The sequence below is a fragment of the Schistocerca nitens genome, chromosome 4 (assembly GCF_023898315.1).
Source record: "Schistocerca nitens isolate TAMUIC-IGC-003100 chromosome 4, iqSchNite1.1, whole genome shotgun sequence".
NCBI lineage: Eukaryota > Metazoa > Arthropoda > Insecta > Orthoptera > Acrididae > Schistocerca > Schistocerca nitens.
The window spans coordinates 634,693,446-634,719,607 of record NC_064617.1 but is presented as its reverse complement, the minus strand read 5'-3'; the positions used below and the strand labels follow the sequence as shown (position 1 = coordinate 634,719,607).

Sequence of the window (26,162 nt, the reverse complement as noted above, 5' to 3'; positions counted from 1 at the left end):
AATATTCAAGAAAGGTAGTAGGAGTAATCCACTAATTTACAGGCCCATATCGTTAAAGTCTATATGCAGCAGGATTTTAGAACATATATTGTGTTCAAACATTGTGAAGAAAATGGTCTATTGACACACAATCAACATGGGTTTAGAAAACATCATTCCTGTGAAACACAACTAGCTGTTTATTCACTTGAAGTTCTGAGTACTATTGACAAGGGATTTCAGATCTATTCCGTATTTCTGGATTTCCGGAAGGCTTTTGACACTGTACCACACAAGCAGCTCGTAGTGAAATTGCATGCTTATGGAATATCGTCTCAGTTATATGACTAGATTTGTGATTCCCTGTCAGAGAGGTCACAGTTTGTAGTAACTGATGGAAAGTCATCGAGTAAAACAGAAGTGATTTCTGGCGTTCCCCAAGGTAGTGTTATAGGCCCTTTGCTGTTCCTTATCTATATAAACAATTTTGGAGACAATCTGAGCAGCCGTCTTCAGTTGTTTGCAGATGACGCTGTTGTTTATCGACTAATAAAGTCATCAGTAGATCAAAACAAATTGCAAAACAATTTAGAAAAGATATCTGAATGGTGCGAAAAGTGGCAGTTGACCCTAAACAACGAAAAATGTGAGGTCATGCACATGAATGCTAAAAGGAACTTGTTAAACTTCATTTACTTGATAAATCAGTCTAATCTAAAAGCCGTAAATTCAACGAAATACCTAGGTATTACAATTACAAACAACTTAAATTGGAAGGAACACATACAAAACGTTGTGGGGAAGGCTAAGCAAAGACTGCGTTTTATTGGTAGGACCCTTAGAAAATGTAACAGGTCTACTAAGGAGACTGCCTACACTACACTTGTCCGCCCTCTTTTAGAATACTGCTGCGCGGTGTGGAATCCTTACCAGATAGGACTGACTGAGTACATCGAAAAAGTTCAAAGAAAGAGGCAGTACGTTTTGTATTATCGTGAAATATGGGAGAGTGTCACAGAAATGATACAGGATTTGGGCTGGAAATCATTAAAAGAAAGGCGTTTTTCGTTGCGATGGAATCTTCTCATGAAATTCCAATCATACGAAAATATTTTGTTGACACCAACCTACATAGGGAGAAACGATCGCCATGATAAAATAAGGGAAATTAGAGCTCGTACGGAAAGATATAGGTGTTCATTCTTTCCACGCGCTATATGAGATTGGAATAATAGAGAATTGTCAAGGTGCTTCGATGAACCCTCTGCCAGCCACTTGAATGTGATTTGCAGAGTATCCATGTAGATGTAGATGAATTCAATAGTGGACTAGTCACTTGATGTCACATGAGTAACAAAACCATCGGGGAGTTTTAACCCTTCTTAAGATGCGCAACATATGCTGATGTAATTTTGATACGGATGCATGAAGGAACAACCATACCCAAATCAAGAACTGGTAAACCTCAATTACTAATGGACAGAACCATCGAGCATTGAACTTAATTGTTTTTTTTTTTTTTTAAAAAAAAAAAAAGAAAGAAAGAAAGGAAGGAGGAGGATGAAATACGTGGAAGGAATCACCCGTGAGTTCCAAAGTGCTACAAGCTGTCCAGCTAGCGCATAGCATATGGCAGTGCGTATGGAGTTAAAAAGAATGTGATACAATGCTCGAGCTCCTGATCACCACACATTTCTGTAGTCACTACTAAGCGACACTCAAGGTGGTGTAAAGAGTGACGCCACCAGACAGTGGATGAATAGAAATGAGTGACTTGAATTGATCAATCACGCTATAACATGTGGCAATCTGCTGGAATGGACTGTATTGGTGAATGTCCGGAGAACATTACTGGCCATCATGTGTACTGCCAACAGTGAATTACAGAGGAAAAGAAGGAAGATTGGGTCTAACATCCTGTCAACATCGAGGTTATTAGTGATAGGAGCACAAGCTCAGATTATGTCAAGGATGGGGAAGGAAATTGGCTGTGCCCTCTCAAAGGAGCCATCCAGGGATTTGCCTGGAGCAATTAAGGGAAATTATGGAAAATCTAACCCCGGCTGGCCGGACACGGGTTTGAACCGTCACCCTCCCGATGCGCGTCCACTGTGTGCTAACCACTGTGCCATCTCGCTCGGCAATTGCAGAGGAGGTAGTGTTATGGTATGGGGCTGTTTTCCATTATTAGGGTGTGGTCCCTTTACTGTGGTTAAGAAAATACTAAATGCAGAAGGATATGAATATATTTTACAGACTGGGTACTGCATACAGCAAAGGAACAGTTCAGAGACAGACTGACTGTATAAGTGTGACAATGCATTCTGTCATAAAGCAGCACCCGTGACACAATGTTTTGTGAACAACAACGTTACTGAAATGGGCTGGCATGCAGTCCCAATGCAAACTCAATGAAAACCCTTTGTGATGTATTACATCACTCAAGACCCAGTGCTCAACATCACTACCTTGTCTGTTTTTGGATCTTGAGAAAGAGTGGGCTGCCATTCACCAACAGATATTCACACACCTCACAAACTATCCCCAGCAGAATTCAAGCCATCACAAAGGCAAAGCATGGACACACCCAATATTAATGTCCACTAACAGGTGATGAGATACTTTTAATTAGATAGTGGACAAATGTTATTTGGTTTACAGTGTTGTTTTGCTGTCATAAACTAGAAGAACCTCAGAATGAAAATGAAGAGACTACATGTGAATGCCGTGAGTATGACAAAACAAAAGGCCTGGGAGAGCTGTGGAGTGACAGCTGCCGAGTAATTGCCTCAAGAGATTGAAACAGAGTGACAAAATTAGGAATATTTGTAAGCAACAACGTGAGGGTGCACGACAGGTCTCACCGATTTGGCTCTTACTGTGTGAGTAAAAGCATGTTGGCACCTCTTTCAAGTTCCTACACTATCTTGCTTGAGTGGGCCATAGGAAAAGGTAAAATGTTCTCTAAAGAATTTAAGGAGAATGTGAGGGATTTTTGAACAACAATCGTCAAATGGCATGGCTCAGTTGTCAGTCACTCTGACTGACTATTTGTTGGCTTGGGTTAAATTCCTGCTGCTACAGATCCCCCCCCCCCCCCTTTCTTTTAATTCTTCACAATATTAAACTATTAATTACAAAATTTAAATACATTTAAGGATTTCAATTTATATACATAAAGGTAATATATTCATTATGATGACACCACTTGTGAAATAATACCTTTTTGGTCACGTTACAGGCTTAGAGCAGTTCTGACCAGTGTACTAGGTTGTTCAAAGGTAAAATAACTTTTGTAATTCTGGATACAGTAATGTGTTAAAGTATATATTTCTGCAAGTATCTATGGACTCGACAGGGAAAGATAATGATTTTTAGGGTCCTCGCAAAGACTATGTAATGCGGTAAGAAAAAGAGAGAGGGGGAAGGGAGTAGGGTGGGAGGACGGGGGGGGGGGGGGGGAGGACGGGGAGAGATGGAGCAATTATTCAGTCACTTCACAAAAGAACAAAAAACGGCTTAAAACTATTGACACAATGAACCTCACAAAGCAAAAGACATAAAGCTTTATTTTCAAATATCTTATAACAAAGAGAGGGACTGTACAACAAAGACTTTGTAGTTGTGAATGGTACCACTATGGACTGGATCACATATGGACGCTGACTATCAGCAATTTGTGGCCATTATACATAAAAAAATCTTTAAATTATGGTAAACATTATGTTCATAATACAAAAATAATACAATTTCTATCTGCTCATCATACAAAATGCAACAGTTAACATCTAATGTCTGTGTTGGTCTCTCTTCTCTTGTTCTGCATCTAGATGGGATGGATATTGTGTGAGGTCCAACGTTAGCACTTTGCTCACGAGACACTCTCCTACCTGTGTACAGGTAAACAAAAGGTAAATTTAAGCATCAGTGTCATTAACTTCAGTTTTTCAGTTGGTAAAAAATACTAAAGACCATTCAGGATAATAGAAGCATAAAGTAGAAATAAGAATGAGTCCCATTCTGTTGTTGAACATGAACAAGAGGATCTTGTATTTTAAGGAAATTTTTATTGCATTCTGGTAATCAACAAAAAGGCTTTATGAACTGTAAAGTAACTACTTGTGTACGAATACAACAAACAAAATTAATAATTTGTATGGAAATTTTCTAGACTATTAAAAATGTTCTTTTGTTATCTTATCTTTATTCTTCACGTGGCATAGAGAAAATATCCAGTGTTCCAACAATAATGTACAAGGGAACATGGATATACAATACTACAAAGGTATGCCATAAAAGACTAACACACAAAGACAATGATACAGCTGTGGATGAGCTGCTTTAAGTCTTCATTACTGAACTCTGCCACCAGTGGAATGGCAATTTATCTTCAAACTGATGTCTGCCTTCTATATTTGCATGTATTAAACTGTCAACTACATTAATATTACATTGTATGTATATAAACTATGAGTATCACACACACTCTCATGAAAGAATTCAAAGGCTGACTCATCCAACATACAAAACAGAATGATTGCCTTTCCTGCTAAAGGAAACAGTGAATGGGTGCAGAAATTTTGTGACATAAAATCCTGAAATAAGTGTGAATGTATCATGATAAAATCTCTGCTCCCTTTATGACATGTATGAGTGAGTAAACGTGTATATGATGTTATTCTGCATACCCATGCTTCACTTATGTATTGAAGATACTTGGCTCTGCTTGACTTTGTGCACATTTCATTTGAGGTATTAGTTGGGCAACGAGCGGTTATGGGGTGAAGAGCCAAAGTTGTGATGTCAGACCAAGTGCAGAGAGACCTCATTGCCAACCATAGCTCCAAGGGATACACCAGACGGAAGATTCCTTGAACACTAACGAACAATGCTGAAGAAGAGGACGTTGAGCTTGGATGTATATTTTAACCTGTCTCTTGTCTGAAGTCTCTAGATGGACCTCGCTCATGATGGCATCACAAGAGGCATCATCTGTTGTGAGACTGAGACTGAAAATGAAGTAATTTGCTAACAAGAACTCCAGCCTACCGACTTAAGTAGAATGGGTAAATAACTGCTGTGTGGTGTACTACGGTTCAAGTACTGTACAGGAGTATTGCATAATCATCACAATGACAGTTTAAAGCAGTATAACTAACAAATTCGTGCAGCATATCCCCAAAACAGTACTTACAAATGAATATCAAAATGTACCTTAAACACATTGAATAATTCCTGTTTGAAACACTGCTCAAAAACTAACAAATGTCTATTGGTGGAAAGAATCATGACCGTGTCAGAAGTAAATTACCACAGTTTACTGATTTGCTACTCATGTAAGCTCTATTTTCAGCTTTGCTGAACAGGTGCGCATTGGCACCTCCTATCAAAAACTGCTGACAATGAACACTTTCAATCGTTCTTTGAAGAATGAAATTCTGCTAGTGGCACCATTACGGTTTGCAAAATGCTTCCATACTTGAAACCATTCAGATGATCTTGATAAACCTTGTTATACATCCATCTTCACTGTTTATGTACACACGCTTACTATCTGGGGGTAGACAATATTCTTTCAATTTATAACCTGGTTATGCATCTATCTTTACAGTTCATGGAAACACACTTATTATGTGTGGATATACAATATTCTCCAGCTTAACAATATGCCTATAGTTCAAAATATACAAGTGTGACCTGAATAAAATTTTCAAAACTTACAATAAAATAACTTCTTTGGGCCCTTACTTCACAAATTACACACAACTTAGTATTTCAGTGACTATCTGGGTCTTTGCACTTATTCTAAGCATGCTTCACTAGGCATGTGTCAGTACACTAAAGACACTTTAGGCACTATGGCTCCCAAAATCACCGGTAACTGTCTAGAACTTTACAGAGGTGTTCCAAACCCATTTAACTGTTGTCCATGATAGACATAGAAACTTCTCAGCATATTAGCTTGTTGTCAATTTTGAGGCTTGACTGTAGAGACTTCACAGACACTTAAATGAAGTAAAAATGTTTAAAAAACACATGGTAAAATTACAACGAAACAGAATGGTTGGCCAGGAGGCAAGATTTGAGTACTGTCAGTAGACATATCTGAAAGAGAAAAATGCTTTTGTTAGGTTTAATTCCTTCCTTGGGAAATAATGATGGATAACTTCGGAAAGGGTGGAAATGAGACACAGGACACTGAGGCCCGAGTTTCTGAGAACCTACCTGTTGCAAGGACATTAGGAAACAAATATCAACTGATCTGTATCTGAAAGCATAACAATAACCGTCAATTTGTCAAACACTACACTATTTATAATTAATCTGTCTGCTATCAAACTACAAGGGCAACTGTGTTGCTCAACATTACAAACCCTTTCATTTGTGAGCTCTGAAGTTTCTAACATTGCTGCTTATATAAAAATTGCTGCTGGAAATAACTTACATCTGGACATATCCCTATAAGAGCATCTGCATGGCTATAAAATTCTTCTTTTAGGGAAATAACTATTGTTTGCAGAGATGATGTTTTATCTCTGATATAACTTGCCACTTTCCCAATGTTTGTGTTATCAAGTGCAGCATCAATTTCGTCCAGCACAAAAAATGGTGACGGCTGGTAACTGCAAATGAAATGTATTTTGGAACATAATACTCGGGGCTTGAATTATCAGTGACAAAAATAAAAAATACCATTGTTTAAGATACACTTGTCTGTTATTAACTACAATACACACCAACCTGTGTATTGCAAAAAGCAGAGCTAAAGCTGCAACAGTTTTCTCTCCTCCTGAAAGATTTGACATTGGCTGGAAGCGCTTTCCAGGTGCTACACAATTGTAATTAATTCCATCAAGATAAGGCTCTTCAGGATTCTCTGGACCAAGAAATGCTTGAGCCGACTGATTCTTTGCAAGAGACTGTTGGGAAGGAGGAAAAAAAAAATCATTAAATTACACACATGAAAATGACAGCATGCAAGGCGTACTTATCAAGGCTTTAATCTTTGGCCCAAAAACAAGAACACTTTGTGTACAGGTATTACAAGTACTTTACAGGAATTTGTTTCTAACTCTAATGATGTTGAGAATGAATGGACGATTCCACAAATCTGTTAAAGATTTGCCATAAAAATATGAGACACTCTAACAATATTTGTGACAGAAGAGGGGTAATTGTTATAAGCTGCCAAAAAAATGCAGCCCTATGCTAGATTAACAAACATTCCTCTTCTTTGACAAACATTGATAGAATTTTTTCAAAACTAATGTTTCCAGTATAATTTCTTTCACTTAAATCAAATAAAGACAGAAATTTGCCTTGACAGCCAGGCAGTGCACATACAGTACTGAAGGAAAAAAGAGAAAATGTGTGTCTTTTCGAATGGTAGGTTCCTTTCGCCCAGCAAGAGAGAGGAAAGAGTTTAAAGAAATTGACTATTTAGAGTAAACAAAAAAGCCATTGGGAATCCCAAGTCAAAGGCCATAAAATATGTCTTACTAGAGTGGACTGTTGGCAGCCCCTGACTGGTAAGCACAACCTATCTGAATAGAATTTTATTTCAGACAACTTTTTGTAGTAGTTGTGTAATTTGTTCTATCTTTGGTATATTACTGCTATTATTTGTGCTGTTACAGAAAACAAGATATAGGACACAATACCACAGTGATTAAAAAAAAAAAAATCTTTTATTGTTCTGTCAACAGCGATACTGTTATAAAGTGACTGGCAATGAAATATGGATATATCATGGTATTTATGTATATATCGAAATCATCAGCAACCAGTGGCTGACTATTTTATAGTTGCTGAAGATGGATAAAATAATAAAATATTTATGTACTTCACTTTCCTTCCCTGGTGTTAGGATTTAGTGTGTTACAGATTAAAGTTTATTTTTGAACTTTAAATAGAACAAAAATCAAAGCAAATTGTAAGCCAGTGCACGAATAACTGCCCTCTAAACATAATTTTGATGTAATTCTATCGTGCTACACCAGGATGCATACATGAAATTCACCAGGAAAACTAACACCAGATGCTGGTACACCCATCACATTTTGTCATTAACATAGCAAAATCTTGTAACTTGGAAACTGCCAATTTTGAGTTACATGTTTCTACAAGTTAAGAAATGTGTTGTGCGAAAAGCAACAAAACCTTGGATCTTGTAACATTCAAATCTTAGGGCACAAAACCTCATATTTCAGAAGAATGTTTATGCTTGGATATTTACCACAGACAGTCCTTTCACTGTTGTGCCAATTTAACAATTATTTAGAGCTTGTCGGTAAATATTTATAAAATTCTTTGTATAATTTAGCAGTGTTATAGTGGAATGATTAATTGTTCATGTGGTTAGTTAATGTGTGCAGAAGGTTAAATATACTATTCAAAAATTGTAAGTACACAAATACTGAAACACGCTAATTTCAGTAACAGACCTATCCAAATGTAGAGCTCTTATAAAACAAAATTCACCAACAAGAATAACAGCTTAGATTGAATTGTGTCATCCTTTCACCAAACGCATAGCTTTCATTTTATTGATACTTTTCTGTGTATATAGACAGTAATATCATGCTATAGGCCATAATAATTAACGAAGTCACTCAGAAATACATAGTATATAAACTTTACATACAATCAGTGAATTTTATGGAGGTTTCTCTTGATACGGCAAGGGACTCAAATGCAAGTAAATAATTACAAAAAGGGAAGTAGACTCCTGCTCAGAAGTTTCAAGTGTACTGCCAGCATCATTCTCACCATCAAATGAACCTTTATTGTCTAATAACTTAAAAGTAACAATGGGAAGTTCAGGTTGGAATATCAACAATTACGAAAAGGACAGACTGCTACTTAGCGTAAAGGTGACATGTTGAGATGCAGACGTGAACAACGAAAAGACTGTTAAACACTAAGCTTTCAGTCAAAGCCTTCTTCAAAAAAAAAAAAAAAAAAAAAAAAAAAACCACACACACACCTCATGCAACATGACTACTATCCCTGGGTGTTTTAGCCGGACTGCCGAGCAGTCCCGCTAAAACAGCTGGAGATAGCAGTCGTGTGCATCTGCTTGGGTGAATGTGTGTGTTTTCCTTTCTTCTATGAAGAAGGCTTTGGGTGAAAGCTTAGTGTGTAACAGTCTCTTCATTGTGCCTATTTGCAAGTTAAATGTACGTAATTCAGAATGCAGTGATGTCATATCTGACATATTTTTCTGATTGGAAGTTCTAAGTGTACCACACGCACCAATCTCTCCAGCAAACAAATCTTCAGTATCTACTTACAGAAATGTAAGTAATTCAGAGATGGGCGTTATGATATTTGGAGAAGAACGTGGCAGGGCCCCGAAAGATCTATGTTGAAACAAGGCCCAAGGAGTAGACAATATTCCAGCAGAACTACTGAAAGCCTTGGAAGAGCCAGCCATGACAAAACTCTTCCATCTCATGTGCAAGATGTATGAGACGGACAGAATACTCTCATACTTCTAGAAGAATTTAATAATTCCAATTCCAAAGAAAGCAGTTGCTGACAGGTGTGAAAATTACCCAGACTATCATTTTTATCATAAGCCATGGTTGCAAAATATTAACACAAATTCTACACAGAAGAAGAACGGAAAAACTGGTAGAAGCCAAGTTCGAGGAAGATCAATTTGGATTCTGGAGCAATGCAGCAACATGTGAGGCAATACTGACCCTGACTTATCTTAGATGATAGACTAAGGAATGATAAACCGGCATTTATAGCGAGTGAGTCAGCATTGTACACTTTCTGTTATGTTATTCAAGCTGTATACTGAACAAGCAGTAAAGGAAACCAAAGAAAAATCTGGAGCAGGTATTTAAGTTCAGGGGGAAAAAGAATTTTTTTTTGAGGTTTGCCAATGATGTAATTCTGTCAAAAACTGCAAAGGAATTGGAAGAGCAGTTGAAAGGAATGGACAGTGTCTTGAAGGGCAGATATAAGATGAACATTAAAAAAAAGCAAAACAAGGATAATGGGATGTAGTTGAATTAAATCAGGTGATGCTAGGGAATCGGATTAGAAAGCGAGACACTGAAAGTAGTAGATAAGTTTTGCTATTTGGGCAGCAAAATGAGTTATGATGGCTGAAGAAGAAGAGAGGATATAAAATGTACATTGGCAATGGCAAAAAAAGCATTTCTGAAGAAGAGAAATTTGTTAACGTCGAATATAAATGTAAGTGTTAGGAAATTTTTCTGAAGGTATTTGTCTAGAGTGTGGATGTGAAACATGAATGATAAACAGTTTAGATAAAAAGAGAATAGAAGCTTTTGAAATGTGGAGCTACAGAAGAATGTTCAAGATAAGTAGATCACATAGTCAATGAGGAGGTACTGAGTAGAATTGGGGGAAAAAAGAAATCTGTGGCTATGTGGCTAAACCTGACTAGAAGAAACGACCGGTAGGTAGGACACATCCTAAGACATCAAGGTGTCACCAATTTAACATTGGAGATAACTGTGTGTGTGTGTGTGGGGGGGGGGGGGGGGGGGGGGGTAAAATTGTAGAGTGTGACCAAGAGATGAATATGGCAAGTAGATTCAGAATGATGTAGGTTGCAGTAGCTATTCAGAGATGAGGAGTAGCCTGGAGACTTGCATCAAACTAGTCTTTGGACTGAAGACCGTAACAACATCAAAGTAATTCAGAAGGCAGTGATTTAATAGATTACATGTTATCGGCCTACTACAGCAGAGGAATCTGAAGGCTCAGGGGCGGACGATCTGAACCCAACAAGAAAACTGGAAGAAGAATCATCTCAAAATGTACAAAAAAGAATAACACATAAGACAGCAGAAAATAGAAAAAAAAAATGACAATTTACAATCAACTGTGGCTGGAGTGGTATTAGGTAATCAGAACCAAAGGAAAAGCCAGGCTGAACAAATAAACGCCCTGAATAACACTGTGAAGTCAGAAATGATGACTGAATCTAATGAAGTAACAAAAAAGTGTGCTAAGGTGGTAGAGAGAATCCTCCTGTATAAATAAAGAAATGAAGCTAAAATTGTAGAATGAAAGGCAAAGAATATACAAGTACTGTGGGTAAGAAGCACAACTAAATAACAAGAGAATCTAGGAAAATGTGTTCATAATGGTCACTGAAATCAACATGTTCAACATCTGAGAAGAACCACATATAGTCAAATATTTAATACAGTCTGTCAAATATGACCTAGGAACAATGGAAAGTGTATGTTGCTACCCTAAGTTCATAGGAAAAAAGTTAAACAAAAAAATTCAAAGTAGGAGAATCAAGAAGGCAATATATTCTTCAGTGTAATTTAAAAGTACAAGATGATGTGTTACCTGTGTGAAATGAAATGTTCGTTTCAACTTAAGGAATTGGTGAATGGTCAACCAGCAGGTGGGTTAAACAGAGTAAAGAGGATAATTATTTTGAAACAGGAGGGGAACAGAAATACACTGAAGGAAAATGTTCATTAATTTTTAGATAAAATTACCAAACTGCCATGCAATCATTGCTGAGCCCCTACTTCCAAGCTTTGTTTGGCGCCACATTTTTGTCATTTAGTGAATTGTGCAGAGTGTTCAAAAGAGACAGTATTAGCAGTAATGTTGAATCAATTGCTGGAAAAGATTTATTTGGAAAAGAAATAACATTGCTTTAAATCATCTACAAAAAGATGAATGTGATTTCCGTCCCCCCCCCCCTCTTTCTTTCCCACATAGTATTACACTTTGTCAGTGCAATGCTAACTACATGAAGAAAGAAAGGGCAAGGCGGAAGTCAAAAGATAAAAAGGAGGCAGCTGAAGCAGGGAAATAATGTGTATCTACCACGGATGTGCAACAATGTAGTTACTGCTTGCATCCCAGGCCAGTTGTCTTTATTTTAAACGAAAGTTGGTACACCACAATTTCACTACCAACAATTTAGCGGTATGTTATATTTGGCATTAAGGGTGACAAGCTATACGATAATGTATTTGAAACTCTCACTACACTTTTTTTAGACAGAAATTAAGAGACTATAACAAAACTAAAATATATTACAGTGAATGGTGGTGTGCTGAGAACCAAAATGTTGTTCTCTGAAATGTGCTACAACAGGACAGCAAGCAAATGGTATGACAATCATTTGAAAATATTTACATGAAGGACACACAGAAATTAAATGCAATAATATGCAATCCATAATTGAATACAGAAAGAGAAACAGGATGCTCTAATCTCCAGCTAATTATGTCGATGCGATATACGAAGCAATATGCGGAAAAGAGGACAAGTACAAAGCAAAGTACATATTACATGACTTTTTTGAAGACTTCTATGGAATTCTGTACAGTAAATCAATTTGTTCTTGTAAGAAAGTAGGAGACTCATGTGTTACTTACAAACCAGCTCTAAGATATAATTCACTGGTATGTATTGAACATAAAGTTGATTTGAAAGAGGATTGGAAATTACTTCCTAGATACCCTCAACACAACCAATATAAATATAAAAAATCTGTATGCTTGACCAGCTGCAATTTCAGTACAAAAACATCATGTGTCTAAAATCCAAGAGATTATCAGTCTTTTGTATGAAGATCATCTTTACAAATACGTTCAAGCAAATTGAAGGAAATCACAAAGAATTTTAATTCAAATTAAATTTGTTTTGAGTTTAAATGCTCAGTTTCATTAGTAACATTAAAAACTATATGAATGCAAAAACTCTTAACTTCTTGTATGTTAACAATATTTTACTACAAAACCTCTTGTCTTATTAAATACAGTCATTAACACCACTGAACTGCTGAATAATATGTGCAGCAAATATTGTTACTTAAGTCTACAACTCAATCTCTCTTTCAGAGTTGTATAACTTGTATTAAATAAAAACTGTATTAGAAAAGTTTTTTTTCTTTCATGTAAAATGAATATTTTTGGTATAAGAAGTTTTGCTGTCTTGACAACAATATCCCTGTATTCAGAAGACCTAATATTACTGTGTAAGATGACATAATAAAATCTTAATGCATTAATGTTAAAACAACCCTATACATATACTGAATCTGAAAATGAATAACTGATTAAAGAAGATGGCTTTCATGATTTGTGTAGAAATAGTTTTTACAGTGGAAAGGATTAATATGACTACTCTGCCACCTACCAGTCAAACAAATATTTAGAAGCACTGAAAATAAATACTCTGTACAGATACAAGGAACCTACCAGACCAAGACAAGGCAGCGTCTCCAAAATGAAGTGTAACTATTGCATGCGCCCATAAGATTTGTGGGCATATTTCACTGGTTGTAATGATCACATCCACTGTTTTTACACATTGTTTTCACTAATTTAGAAGTTTGTAAGCTGAATCAGGAGAGGAGTGGGGGTTGGGGGAAGGGGGGGGGGGGGGGAGGACTAAATTGCTTATGACTTGGCCCAGTTGAACTTTCGTCTTTCTTCCCTGGATGAAAAGGTTACCAAATTCGAAATGAACTTACCTTATAGATGTTATCAATTTCATTAGCTACATGTTCAAAGCAGTTCATGAAGCGATCATGCCGTTCCTTTTTGACGCGTTCAAACTTCTGTTTTGCTTTAAAAGCATGCCTCCTTGAGTTTTCAAACTCCTCGTTTGTTTCATGGAGTTTTTCTCTTGCCATTTCCAATTTCTGCATAGCCTGTAATTAAAAAAAACGCTATACATCAAGAGAGGAAGGAAATACAGAATACTGATGCTAGTCAAAATAAGAGGGGAATAATTCAGATACATCAGAAAGGAGAGGAAAGGTTCATGTCATTGCTAATATAACAATCCTGTAACACTGATTTATGTTCTGAAACATCATCTTTAATAACTAAATGAATATGATCCCATGGGCATGGGAATCTGATTTGAAAGTAACATTTCAAACAGTTTTGGGGACAAAGAGAAAGTGGAAGGACACACATAAAGTGTGTTACGTTTAATGATCATGAAGAAACATAATATATTAACAGAATCTGGAAAATGCGCTCTCCATTCCCAAAGGACAAAAAAATTCAGGTTTATACACTCAAAAGACAATGGTCGTTACAACATTTAAACAGTCTAATGGTTGAAATAAGTGTGAGGATCCCTTGTACTATATCTTTCTTACATTAGTGGGTATTGATGGAAAGCAAGACATACATACATAAATGAATGGCACAAAGAGCAGCAGGCCAGTCCTCTCCACCTCACGACTTAGAAGCAACAAACACATTAGCTGGTAGCCATAGCTACGCCACTACTGCCGTTGCTGCATTCCAAGAGTCATTGGAGGTCTGGGAATTCTACCTTCATTTTTTGAATTCCAGTATTTTGCTTATAACATTTTGGGTAGGCAGCAAAGTGCTATGTTTTTCTCATACAGTAGTTATTTATATGAACAAAGTGGTACAGAAACTGAAATCACTCTCGGATCCTTGTGAATTTTCTTTCGACGATCTCTGTGCTCTGTTACAGTCAGCAGATGCATCTTCTTGTGGCTAGGCTCCAGCTTAATTAGTGTCATAAACAATATGAACAGTCATATGCAGCTTAGGATGCTGTCTTGCTGGGGCCCACACTCAAATGCAATTTCATGTCTCAGAACTATTAAATCTCATATGTGGAATTCACTGCTGCAGGAAGTGACTGCGTGCCTTATCCCTGACAGGAATGGTGCCATAAAAGCTTTAGCTAAATATCATCCTAGTCTTGGTGAAGTAATTAACTGCTATATCTTTCAAGGTTGTTTTGGAAGCTTAGCAGGTTTCTACAAACAACACTCAAATTTCCCAAGTTTTTACAGTTGGAGCCATGAACAGCGAAGGTCAAGGTTAGACTCATTCACCGCACATGATGTCACATATTCTCCAACCGCCAGTGAGTGTTCAGTAATGCTCTGAGTGCTCTGTCGTGAATGTCGTAGCGAGTGCGAACATTCAATGTGATTGCAGCAAACCATTTAATTGATTTTTATTCCATTTGTTTCAAGCTGTGATGCTGGTAAGCAGCAAATTTTACACAAGCAAGTGAGATATGAGGATCATTCAATAATTAACGAGACAAACTGGTCTAGGGAAAAAACTGTTAGTAGGGCAACTTTGGTACTATTATGGCTCTAAGTTGGGATCATGGGACGAGACCTGATCAGCTGATGTATCAACATTGTTTTGCTTATAGCCTCAAAAATACATTTCAAGATGGCAAGTCCACCTGAAATGCCTACATTAGTTGAACAATGTTCTGTTAATCGTTTTTTACTTGCTGAAGGTGAGAAACTGGTGAATATGTACTGTAGAATGTCTAAAGTTTACGGTGAAGGTTGTACAAATCGTGCAAATTTTTACAAGTGGGTAGAGCAGTTCAAAAATGGTCACAACACAGTGACTGACAAACACTGTTCTGTCCAACCAGTTGCAGTTTCAACTCCCTCACTCGACAAGTCGAATTGATGACATTATTTGTGCTGACCGCTGTGTGACTGTGGAAATGATAGTGGATAAGATTCAAGTTAGTACGGGCACAGTTCATAACATTGTCTGTAAGAAGCTGAAGTACCACAAAACCTGTGCAAGATGGGTCTCAAAGGAGTTGACGCGGCTACACAAGGAAACAGGGTAGAGAGTGTGCACAGAGCTAAAGGAACACTATGAAAGAGAACATGAGCACTTTCCCAACAAAAAAATTTTAATTCGCGATGACACTTGGGTCCACTATTATGAGCCAGAATCAAAAAGACAAAGCATGGAGTGGAAGCACACCAACTCACCTGTTAAGAAAAAATTCAAAGCCCAAGCATCAACAGGAAAAGTCATGTTGACGGTGTTTTGGGACGCTGAAGGTCCATTTTTTTGTGATTATCTCGAAGAGCAGCATACAATGAACAGCAAATACTACTCTGATTTGCTGTTAAACAAGGTGAAGCCAGCCATGAGAGAGAGAGAGAGATGTCGTGGATCTCAGAGGAGAGGTGTGATTCTCCAGCAAGACAACACACATCCTAATACTGCTCTACTAACCCGTGAAACCATTGACAAAATGGGCTGGGAAGTACTGCCTCATCCCCCTTACAGTCCTGATTTAGCACCTAATGATTTCCATTTGCTTGGTGCACTGAGGGAGGCATTATGTGGGAAGAGATTCCAAGACAACGAGGATGTGAAAAAGTTTGTGGGAAATTAGTTCAAACATCAAGATAAAGAGTTCTTTGCAGCCAGATTAAAAAAGCTTGTTGCCCATTGGAACAAGTGCATAAATGTTCAAGAAGATAATGTTGAAAAATAGAAAAAGTATTGTTTTGTAAAAATAAACACTTTTTTCTCCAGACCAATTTGTGTCTCTAATTATTGAATGACCCTCATACATAATTTGCAGGATACATGCTTTTTTCAAGCATAAAGCCCCTCTACATGCTTACCACAACTGTTGCTCTGAACCAGCAACATTGCGATCTCTTTCTGTGCCTCGCCCAGCTCGGAATATAGTTACTTTTGCAAGTACCAATCAAATGATTCTGACTCATTATCTTCTATTTCTATACCTAAGTTTCAACCAAGTTCATGGATGTCAAGATCGCTGGTGTCTCTTAAGATACTTCATTATGGTGATGATTCTTCCTCCCTCCGCATTGTTGCATGACTTTTTTTTGTAACTTTCGCTTGGGTCAGAAATGCCCTCCTTCCTTGGTGTTGCAATGTGTGTCATGCACATCAAATGCTCTCCAGTTCTGTCTGGACTACGGCAATGAGCATAACAGAAGGTGACACCTGCATCGTGCAGCAAACTGCTGGGCCTGCAGCAAGTGTTGTCATCTAACTGTCACCTGTCAACAAGCGGCCCACTGGGCATGTGTTCAGTGGCAGCGTGAGGGCAATGTTGTGGTACATACAGACATGACTGCAATATCTTGCCATGGAAGCTCACTTATAACTTGAAAATGACAGCTGATTTGCCCACGATATTTGCAACCTTCGACGATTCTATCTTTGTGTATTATCATGATCTTTTCGAACATTTTGACTGTTTTTCACCTTCATTCAAATTATGGTGACAGATTGTGTGCCATTTTCAGATTCTGAGAATACATTGCTAGTCTTCATTGAACAAACAATTAACAACAAAGCATAGAGCTTTATTATGGCGATGGATATCAGCCACTGCAGGAGCTACATCCGTTGTACTCAGGTTTATGGTGATTTCAAGGAGTCTGTTAACCTTTTCGCTGCTACAGATGTGCTCTCTGCAGTCTGTGCTGAGGGCAACTTTTGTTATAGCTGTACTGCTCGATAAATGCTGGTGACAATGCTGAGACACAGCATTCCAGCCGATACAACATATTTATCACCCTATTTTTCGAACACTATTAGGTGAAAAAAACTTGATTTTTTCACATCTTACAGTCTGATATCTTCACTTAATAAAGAACTGAATTTCTTTTTATTATCTGTCGGACTTAGTGCCCTGCCTCAAATTAAGTAAAACATCAAATGTAATTTTAAAGAATTTCAGACGTAGAAAAGCACTGAGTAAATTTTGTGTATGGTTGATTTTACCCTAAACATTGCAGCGAATGAAATGTAGATAAGATATCTAAATTTTATTTAAAATTGAGAGCACAACTATCTCTCATTTCATTCTTGAGTCATTGGATTTTATATCAAATGGAGGGTCGTGCACGATGTGCCCATTTGTGTCCTTTTGCTTCATGAACCATGTGGTCACAACAATTGTCATTTCTTATAAGTGATTCAAGATACTGAAATGATGATCTCTGCATAATACCATAGTGTGCAATGAGGGGCACACATTTTGTATGACAAATAGTGAACACTCTTATATTCACAGAGGAATGGAATAACTCATTTGCAGCAGTACGAGGTTGGCAACTCATGATGCATACAGACATCCATAGAACCGTAGGAAAATCCAAATAGTGTACGTCACACATCCATAGCACCTGGGGTACGGTGTAACAAGACATGTATACACATCTGCAGCAGTGAATGGGCTGATTATTTGGGTTCCCATTGACATAGTGGGCTAGTTTTTAATGAATAACGATTTCAGTGCATCTTTCACTTTGTAATATTCTCCTAGAGATGTGAGGTCTCATCTAATAGTGATCACACAGCAGCACGTGACTCATTTAATGTACACACAGTTAAAGTTTTTTATTAAGTAACGTGGTTTGTTTTGACAAATTAAAAACAAAAAATAATTTCTCATAATAAAGCACACAATGTCTTCTCTAAATCTACATCTGCAAACTGGAAATCAACAGAATATACAATGACAGAAAAAATTGCAACACCAGAAAATAATTAGTGTATAGTAATGAAATTTTGGAAATAAATTTAACTGATAAAAATTGTAAGCTCACAGGTTAATGTTAATATGAGATAAGCCATTGCAAATATTAAATTCTGATACATTAGTAACATGTGTAACCACCAGAATGTTGAATGCAAGCATGCAAACGTGCATGCATTTTGTTGTACAGGAGCCGGATATCAGCTTGTGGGATGGAGTTCCATGCATGTTGCACTTGGTCAGTCAATATAGGGAAGGTTAATTCTGTTTGTGGATGACACTGGAGTTACTTCCCAATGATGTCCCATACATGCTCGAATGGAGACAGATCTGGTGATTGAGCAGACCAAGACAACATGTCAACACACTGTAGAGCATGTACTGATGTACAAATTTGCAGTCAGGAAGTATGGGATAACAAGAGAGCACTCCCGCTGTAATACGAAATTGCACTCCAGACCATAACTCCAAGTATAGGTCCAGTGTGTCTAACATGCAGACATGTTGGTTGCAGATCCTCAACTGGCCTTTCCCTAACCAAAACACAGCCATCACTGGCACTGATGCACAACCAGCTTTCATCAGAAAAGACAACAGATCTCCACCCTACCCCCAATGAGCTTTCACTTGACACCACTAAAGTCACAAATGGCAGTGGCTTGGGGTCAGTAGAATGCACACAACAGGGCATCTGGCTCGGAACTGCCTTGTAACCAATTTGTAGCAGTTTGTTGCACCACTGTGGTGTCAATTGCTGTTGCACAAGCAGCATGATGTGCCAAAGCCATAGACCAAACAGGATGGTCAGCCCTCTTGGTAGTGTCTCATCGCCATCCAGAGCCCTGTCTTCTAGCGACTGTACAGTGGTGTGACCATCGCTGCTAGCAATTAAGTATTTCTGCAATATCACAGACGGGAAGGAACATCCAATTTCTCATAGCCCTGCTACACAACCTTGTTCAAATTCAATGAGCCACTGATAATGGAATCTTTGTCGCCTTAAAGGCATTCTTAACTAACATCAACTCACCACGTCCATTCTCAAAGGTAACTAATGCTCATGAAATTACAGTAGGTATTTATAGCGAACCTGATTCATGTCCTCATAGAGGTGCTACTAGTGCCACTCTTATGCAACTGATGCAAAATTTGAATAGACACGATCTTTCAGATGTAGAAACACACCTACCAACTTTTGTTTATGCCATACAACTCCTCCTTAATGTTGTAATTTTTTTCCCATCAGTGTGTAAGACAGTTACTTCTCACCACACTTACGGATGGACCATGGGAAGAATGACTGTCTATATGACCCAAACGGGCTGTTATTACTATTATCTTCATGCTCACAACAAGACTGGTATATAGGGGCCTGAAGGATATTCCTTATCGGCAGAGTATGAGACGGTGGTTGTCTGGGCCTGAATGGCCCACCTAGGCCCAGAACACAGAACTACAATTACACCATCAAAAAGCAGTTTATGTTAAATATATAATTATTAATATGACATATTTGCAACTACCATTGTCTTCTAAGTTGGTAAACTGATGGATGCGTTTGACATACAAATAATATTACATTAATTCTGACAGTTTTCATTATTTGGAAAAACAAATATAGTCGTTCCAGTAAACAATGAACACAATAAATAGGATGCTCAAGAAGAATAAAACAAAAGACATACCCGCATATTTGGTGCCTGTATTCGCTGAATGGTGTTTTGCAGGTCGTTTATTGCTTTACTTAATTTATTATCCATTTTTTTTACATCGTCTGCATCATCTAGTTCCTTCAGATTGTCTGGTAGTTGTCCGTAATCAATCACAATTCTAAAAACAAATGGAAATAATGAGGTTCTGACATTTCTTTTTCCATAAGTAACATCAAACATAAATAATTTCCTATATGTCAGTAGAAAACTCTACTGATGACAACAGTTTCAAAAAATAATAATGTCAACATATAACACTGGAAAATCACAATAACAGTTCCAAAAAGATTGTTAATAAAGCAGGGTATTATTCGGCTGTTGCAGTTACAGGTAACACATTTGTTTCCTGAGGAAAATCTAACATTCAGCTAGTACATGAAGTACGCAAAGGTCTGCACTACCTGAAAACTTTCTCTCAAATTAGAGCCCACACTGCACGAGTCTGTTTCATTTTTTTGTAGTCTGATCTTTTTTTCCAAAATTTGGACACTCCCCCCCTCCACCTCGCGTGTGAGGTTTACCCTGTAGTCGGCTAAAAATGCATGAAAATGATTTTTTAAAAATTTGTTTTAAGCACTGATTAAAACACTTCTTTAAAAACATTATTTTATTTAGAAAGTGTATTAAACAGTGACTTATCCATTAAAAATTGACCTTTTTTCGATACATTATACACACCAAATGTCACTGGTCATTGCAGATGACAGAGAACCTTGTTTGTGCCTTGCTTTGAACAATATGATATGTAACTTTTCAATCTTTTGATTTATATGATCACTAAGAGAGTTCTTGTTGGTGAACTTTAGCTTAGCTTTCTTCCACAAAGGGCTACTTCTTGCTTGCATTTTTGTATCAATTTGTTAGCATGCTGTGTAACATACACATTGTAGAAGTTTTGATACATATTCATGTTGAAAAGCATAACATCAGCTTGATATGTGTCGCAGAATGTCATGATTGATTCACTGACTGACATGCAATGATTTTGACTGGCACAGCAGGGAACTCCCCAAATGAAATCTGACATCTTTGCAGCACTTGTTTCAAATTGGGGAATCCTGGGCATGCACACTTGTAAAGCATTCAGTTTAGAGAGGCCATTAAGACTTTGACCCCAGCGCTCGACGCTGGCTTACGTAATCGTGGCAGCGCGCCAGCCGCGGACTTAGCGCACAGCAATGTAATATTCTCTATACTCTGGATGAATTTTATACCACAAAATGTTATCCATTATAATAATGTATATTCTCTGAATTAAAAAGTTAATATGAGATTTTCATTGTGACCTCCTCCCCATTCCTCTTTAACGTGACAAAAATGATCTGATGTAGCACACTCATTTGTGATCACATTGTGCCAGCAATAAACCCACAGTAAAATATCCACAACATTCCTCATGTGAATGTATGCTTTCCTGGCGTATATAGCTGGCGAAGAGTTCTCGGGCTTCCAGCCGGGTGGCGGTGTCTTCAAACTGCGACGTTTCGACGAGTGACATACTCGTCATCTTCTGGCGAAGTGCCGAGACTTTGCGGATGCCAGTCCCTTTATACCTGCGGCGTGCCCCCACCACCTGGCCGCGGGAGGCTGGGTCCAGAGGCGCCAGCGGGCGGGGTGGAGGTGGAAGCGAGTGCGCCGTTCGTGTCTCCGTCAGAGCGTTCCGGTCGCGTCTCGTGGGCTCGACGGTTCTTGGTGCGTTCCTGGTGTATTGTGGCTAATGCTGGATTCCAGGCCGCACTCAGTTGATAACCTTCGTCCCTGTTCACAAGATTCTCGTGGACCCGTATTTTTATTGATTCTTTAATGACGCTGTCCCAATAGCTCCCGGCTCGGCACAGCACCCTGGTGTTCTCGAAATCAAAGGCGTGATTATCTTTGATGCTATGTTCAGCTATAGCAGATTTCTCTATCTGTCCAAGTTGGACATGCCTGGTGTGTTCCTCGCACCTTTTCGAGATGCAGCGCTGCGTTTGTCCAATGTACTGTACACCACATTCGCAGGTAATGCTGTATATACCAGGTGTGTTGAGTTTGAGTGGGTCTTTAGCTGAGCCCAGCAGCTCTTTCGTCTTCGGCGGCGGTCAGAAGATGGTATTTATGTTTGATTTTCTCAGTAGCCTATTCTCAAGCTACATGGGCAGATAAACGGCAAGAGACACTCAGTAGGACTGGTACAACAGAGTTTAAATGTAATTTTACCAAAGGAAAGTTCAATCAAAAAATCTAATAAATTATGTGATATAACAGTTGGGTGTTCCAAATGGAGACCTATGATACCTTTTCACACTCTATCAGGTGCTGATAACTCTTGTCTCACATGGGTAACCAGCATCTCCATGTTCTTCACACTGATCATTCAACATCTGACACTGTTCATACCCCTTACATGCATTACCACACCCAGGAACAACACTAAACATGAACAACATTAATGCACTTTCATGGCTATTCTACCTGTCATAGAGAATTACATCTCTATAATCGTTTATATATTTGCCGCTAGCAAGTACGTCTGAAATACAGAGGTCAAAAAAGAAGGCACTAAAATATTACAGTCAATACACGTGCCTTGAGGATTGCTTAGCTAAAAATGGATGTGCCAGCTACTCTGCAACACACTAAAACCTCCAACTTAATGGTATAAGGCTGGAATCTTGACAAATCACAAATTTTTGAAAGCATTGCACACTTTTCTTGCTTTCAGCTACAATAGAGGACAGGCCCCAGAGGATCACTATGCACGAACAGTTAGTTTCACAGACCACAGCTTATTTCCAAATGCTTCCAGCCACTCTAAATTTAATGGCTTAGTACTTTTGCTAAACAGCAGGGAAAAGGCTCACAGGGGCAGTTCATTTTTCTGCACGTATGTCCCTGATAAACTTCCCAACTGCAATGCCTGGTTCCTCACTTCTAGTGTGCTTTGATACCCTGCAAAATTGTACTCCATTTCTTTTTTTGTATACCGGAGAGCCCTGAATCATCTGAAGCATTTTCTCTGCCAGTTACAATTGTAAAATCGCTTGAAGCGTATTGAGGAAATCAGTGCAAATGAAGTTCTCTCTGTCATAAGTAATCTCCATCGATGCCTTTAGGTTTGTATACAGTTCTGCACTGTACATTGAAAATTTATTTTGGCATGTAAATCCTCAAGACATGATAAGGTAAAACAACTCAGAAACCCCCTATGAGCATACACTGGAATAAAATTGTGGTTTTGTAAAATATTGCAGGAAGATATAAAATCAATAGTAAAGATACTATATTTATTTTATTTTATTTATTTATTTATTGTTCCGTGGGACCAAATTAAGGAGAAATCTCCATGGTCATGGAACGAGTCAATACATGAAATTATAACACGATATTAGAAACAGATAAAATGAAATATAGAAAAAAAAACATATTCAGGTGACAAGTCATAAGTTTAAATGAAGACTATCAACAATGTAACACTGGAAATTGCTTAATTTTTTAGCTCTTCCAGGAGCTCCTCGACAGAATAGAAGGAGTGAGCCATGAGGAAACTCTTCAGTTTAGACTTAAAAGAGTTTGGGCTACTGCTAAGATTTTTGAGTTCTTGTGATAGCTTATTGAAAATGGATGCAGCAGAATACTGCACTCCTTTCTGCACAAGAGTCAGGGAACTGCATTCTACATGCAGATTTGATTTCTGCCTAGTATTAACTGAGTGAAAGCTGCTAACTCTTGGGAATAGGCTAATATTGCTAACAACAAACGACATTAAAGAAAATATATACTGTGAGGGCAATGTCAGAATTCCCAGATTTTTGAATAGGGGTCGACAAGAGGTTCTCGAACTTACACCACATATAGCTCGAACAGCCCGTTTTTGAGCCAAAAATACCCTTTTTGAATCAGAAGAATTACCCCAAAAAATAATACCATACGACATAAGCGTATGAAAATATGCGAAGTAGACTACTTTTCGTGTTGAAGTGTCACTCATTTCAGATACTGTTCTAATGGTAAATAAAGCAGCATTTAGTTTCTGAACAAGATCCTGAACATGGGCTTTCCACAACAGCTTACTATCTATCCGTACGCCTAGGAACTTGAACTGTTCCGTCTCGCTTATAACATGCCCATTCTGTCTGATTAAAATGTCAGTTCTTGTTGAATTGTGAGTTAGAAACTGTAAAAACTGAGTCTTACTGTGATTTAGCATCAAATTATTTTCCACAAGCCACGAACTTATTTCATGAACTAAATTATTTGTTACTGTTTCAATATTACACACAAGATCCTTCACTATCAAGCTGGTGTCATCAGCAAACAGAAATATTTTTGAATCACCTGTAATACTAGAAGGCATATCATTTATATAAATAAGAAACAGCAGTGGCCCTAGCACCGACCCTTGGGGAACGCCCCACTTAACAGTGCCCCATTGGGACTGAACATCACTACCACTCTCAATATTGCGGAGAATTACCCTCTGCTTTCTGTTCTTAAAGTAAGAGGCGAACCAATTGTAAGCTACTCCCCTTACTCCATAATGGTCCAACTTCTGCAGTAATATTTTGTGGTCAACACAGTCAAAAGCCTTCGTTAAATCAAAGAAAACACCTAGCGTTCGCAACCTTTTATTTAATCCGTCGAAAACCTCACAGAGAAAAGAGAATATAGCATTTTCAGTTGTTAAACCATTTCTAAAACCAAACTGAACATTTGACAGCAAATTATGTGAATTTAAATGCTCCAGTAACCTTGTATATACAACCTTCTCGATAACTTTAGCAAACACCGATGGCATAGAAATAGGTCTAAAATTGTCAACATTATCAATGTCTCCCCTTTTATAAAGTGGCTTCACTACCGAGTATTTTAATCGATCAGGAAACCGACCACTCCTAAAGGAAAAGTTACAGATATGGCTAAGTACTGGGCTAACATACATAGAACAATACTTCAGTATTCTGCTAGATACCCCGTCATATCCATGAGAGTTCTTGGTCTTTAGTGATTTAATTATTAACTCAATCTCCCTCTTGTCAGTATCATGGAGGAGCATTTCAGGTAACAGTCTCGGAACACTTTTTTCTAAGAGCGCTATATGATTCCCTGTTGGAATTAGGTTTCTATTTAGTTCACCTGCTATATTCAGAAAGTGATTATTAAATACTGTACATATATGCGACTTATCAGTAACACGGACATTCCCACTACGCACTGATTCTATATCCTCGACCTGTCTCTGCAGACCAGCAACTTCCTTTACGACTGACCATATGGTTTTAATTTTATCCTGAGACTTAGCTATTCTATCTGCATACCACATACTTTTTGCCTTCCTAATAACATTTTTAAGCACCTTACAATACTGTTTGTAATGGGCTGCTGCATTTAGATTTTGACTGTTTCTAACGTTTTGATATAATTGCCACTTTGTTCTACAAGATATTCTTATCCCTCTAGTCAGCCACCCAGGCTGCCTGTTTGTGTTAGTACCCTGTTTTAAACGTTGTAACGGAAAGCAACTTTCAAAGAGCATGAGAAAGGTCTTTAGAAAAGCATTATATTTATCGTTTACTGTCTCAGCGCTATAAACATCTTGCCACTCTTGTTCCTTTATAAGGTTTACAAAGGTCTCTACAGCAACCGGATCAGCTTTCCTGAACAGCTGATGACTATATTTAACACGAGTTGCAGCATAAAAATCTTTTAAAGTTAAAATTTGCGCATCATGATCTGAAAGGCCATTCACCTTTTTTCTAACAGAATGCCCTTCTAGTAATGAGGAATGAACAAAAATGTTGTCTATGGTTGTTCTACTGTTCCCTTGCACTCTCGTTGGAAAGAATACGGTTTGCATAAGATTATATGAATTAAAGAGGTCTACCAGCATCCTCTTCCTTGCACAATCACTTATACAATTAATATTGAAGTCACCACATATAACTAACTTTTTGTATTTCCTATAAAGTGAACCAAGAACCTCCTCTAGCTTTAGCAAAAATGCTGTGAAATCGGAGTCTGGGGATCTATAAATAACAACAGTTACAAGTTTAACTCCGTTAAATTTAACCACACCTGCACAACATTCAAACACCTTTTCAGTGCAGTACTTTGAAACATCAATTGACTCAAATGCGATGCCGTTTTTCACATACATGGCTACTCCCCCACACCGCAAAG

At 37.9% G+C, this 26,162-nt stretch overlaps 1 protein-coding gene across 2 annotated transcripts in view; it reads right to left on the bottom strand.

Moving 5' to 3' along the window:
• Positions 1-3,530: 3,530 nt before the first annotated feature.
• Positions 3,531-26,162, bottom strand: part of LOC126251397 (structural maintenance of chromosomes protein 1A) — a 191,919-nt gene continuing 169,287 nt past the window's right edge. For both annotated transcript variants that reach the window (XM_049951796.1, XM_049951797.1), the window contains exons 20-24: positions 19,977-20,121; positions 13,475-13,654; positions 6,721-6,899; positions 6,425-6,602; positions 3,531-3,869 (exon numbers count right to left, since the gene is read on the bottom strand). In XM_049951796.1, the coding sequence (XP_049807753.1) occupies positions 3,768-3,869; positions 6,425-6,602; positions 6,721-6,899; positions 13,475-13,654; positions 19,977-20,121 (784 nt within the window). In that variant the 3' untranslated portion in view covers positions 3,531-3,767. The remainder of the gene's footprint in view (positions 3,870-6,424; positions 6,603-6,720; positions 6,900-13,474; positions 13,655-19,976; positions 20,122-26,162) is intronic.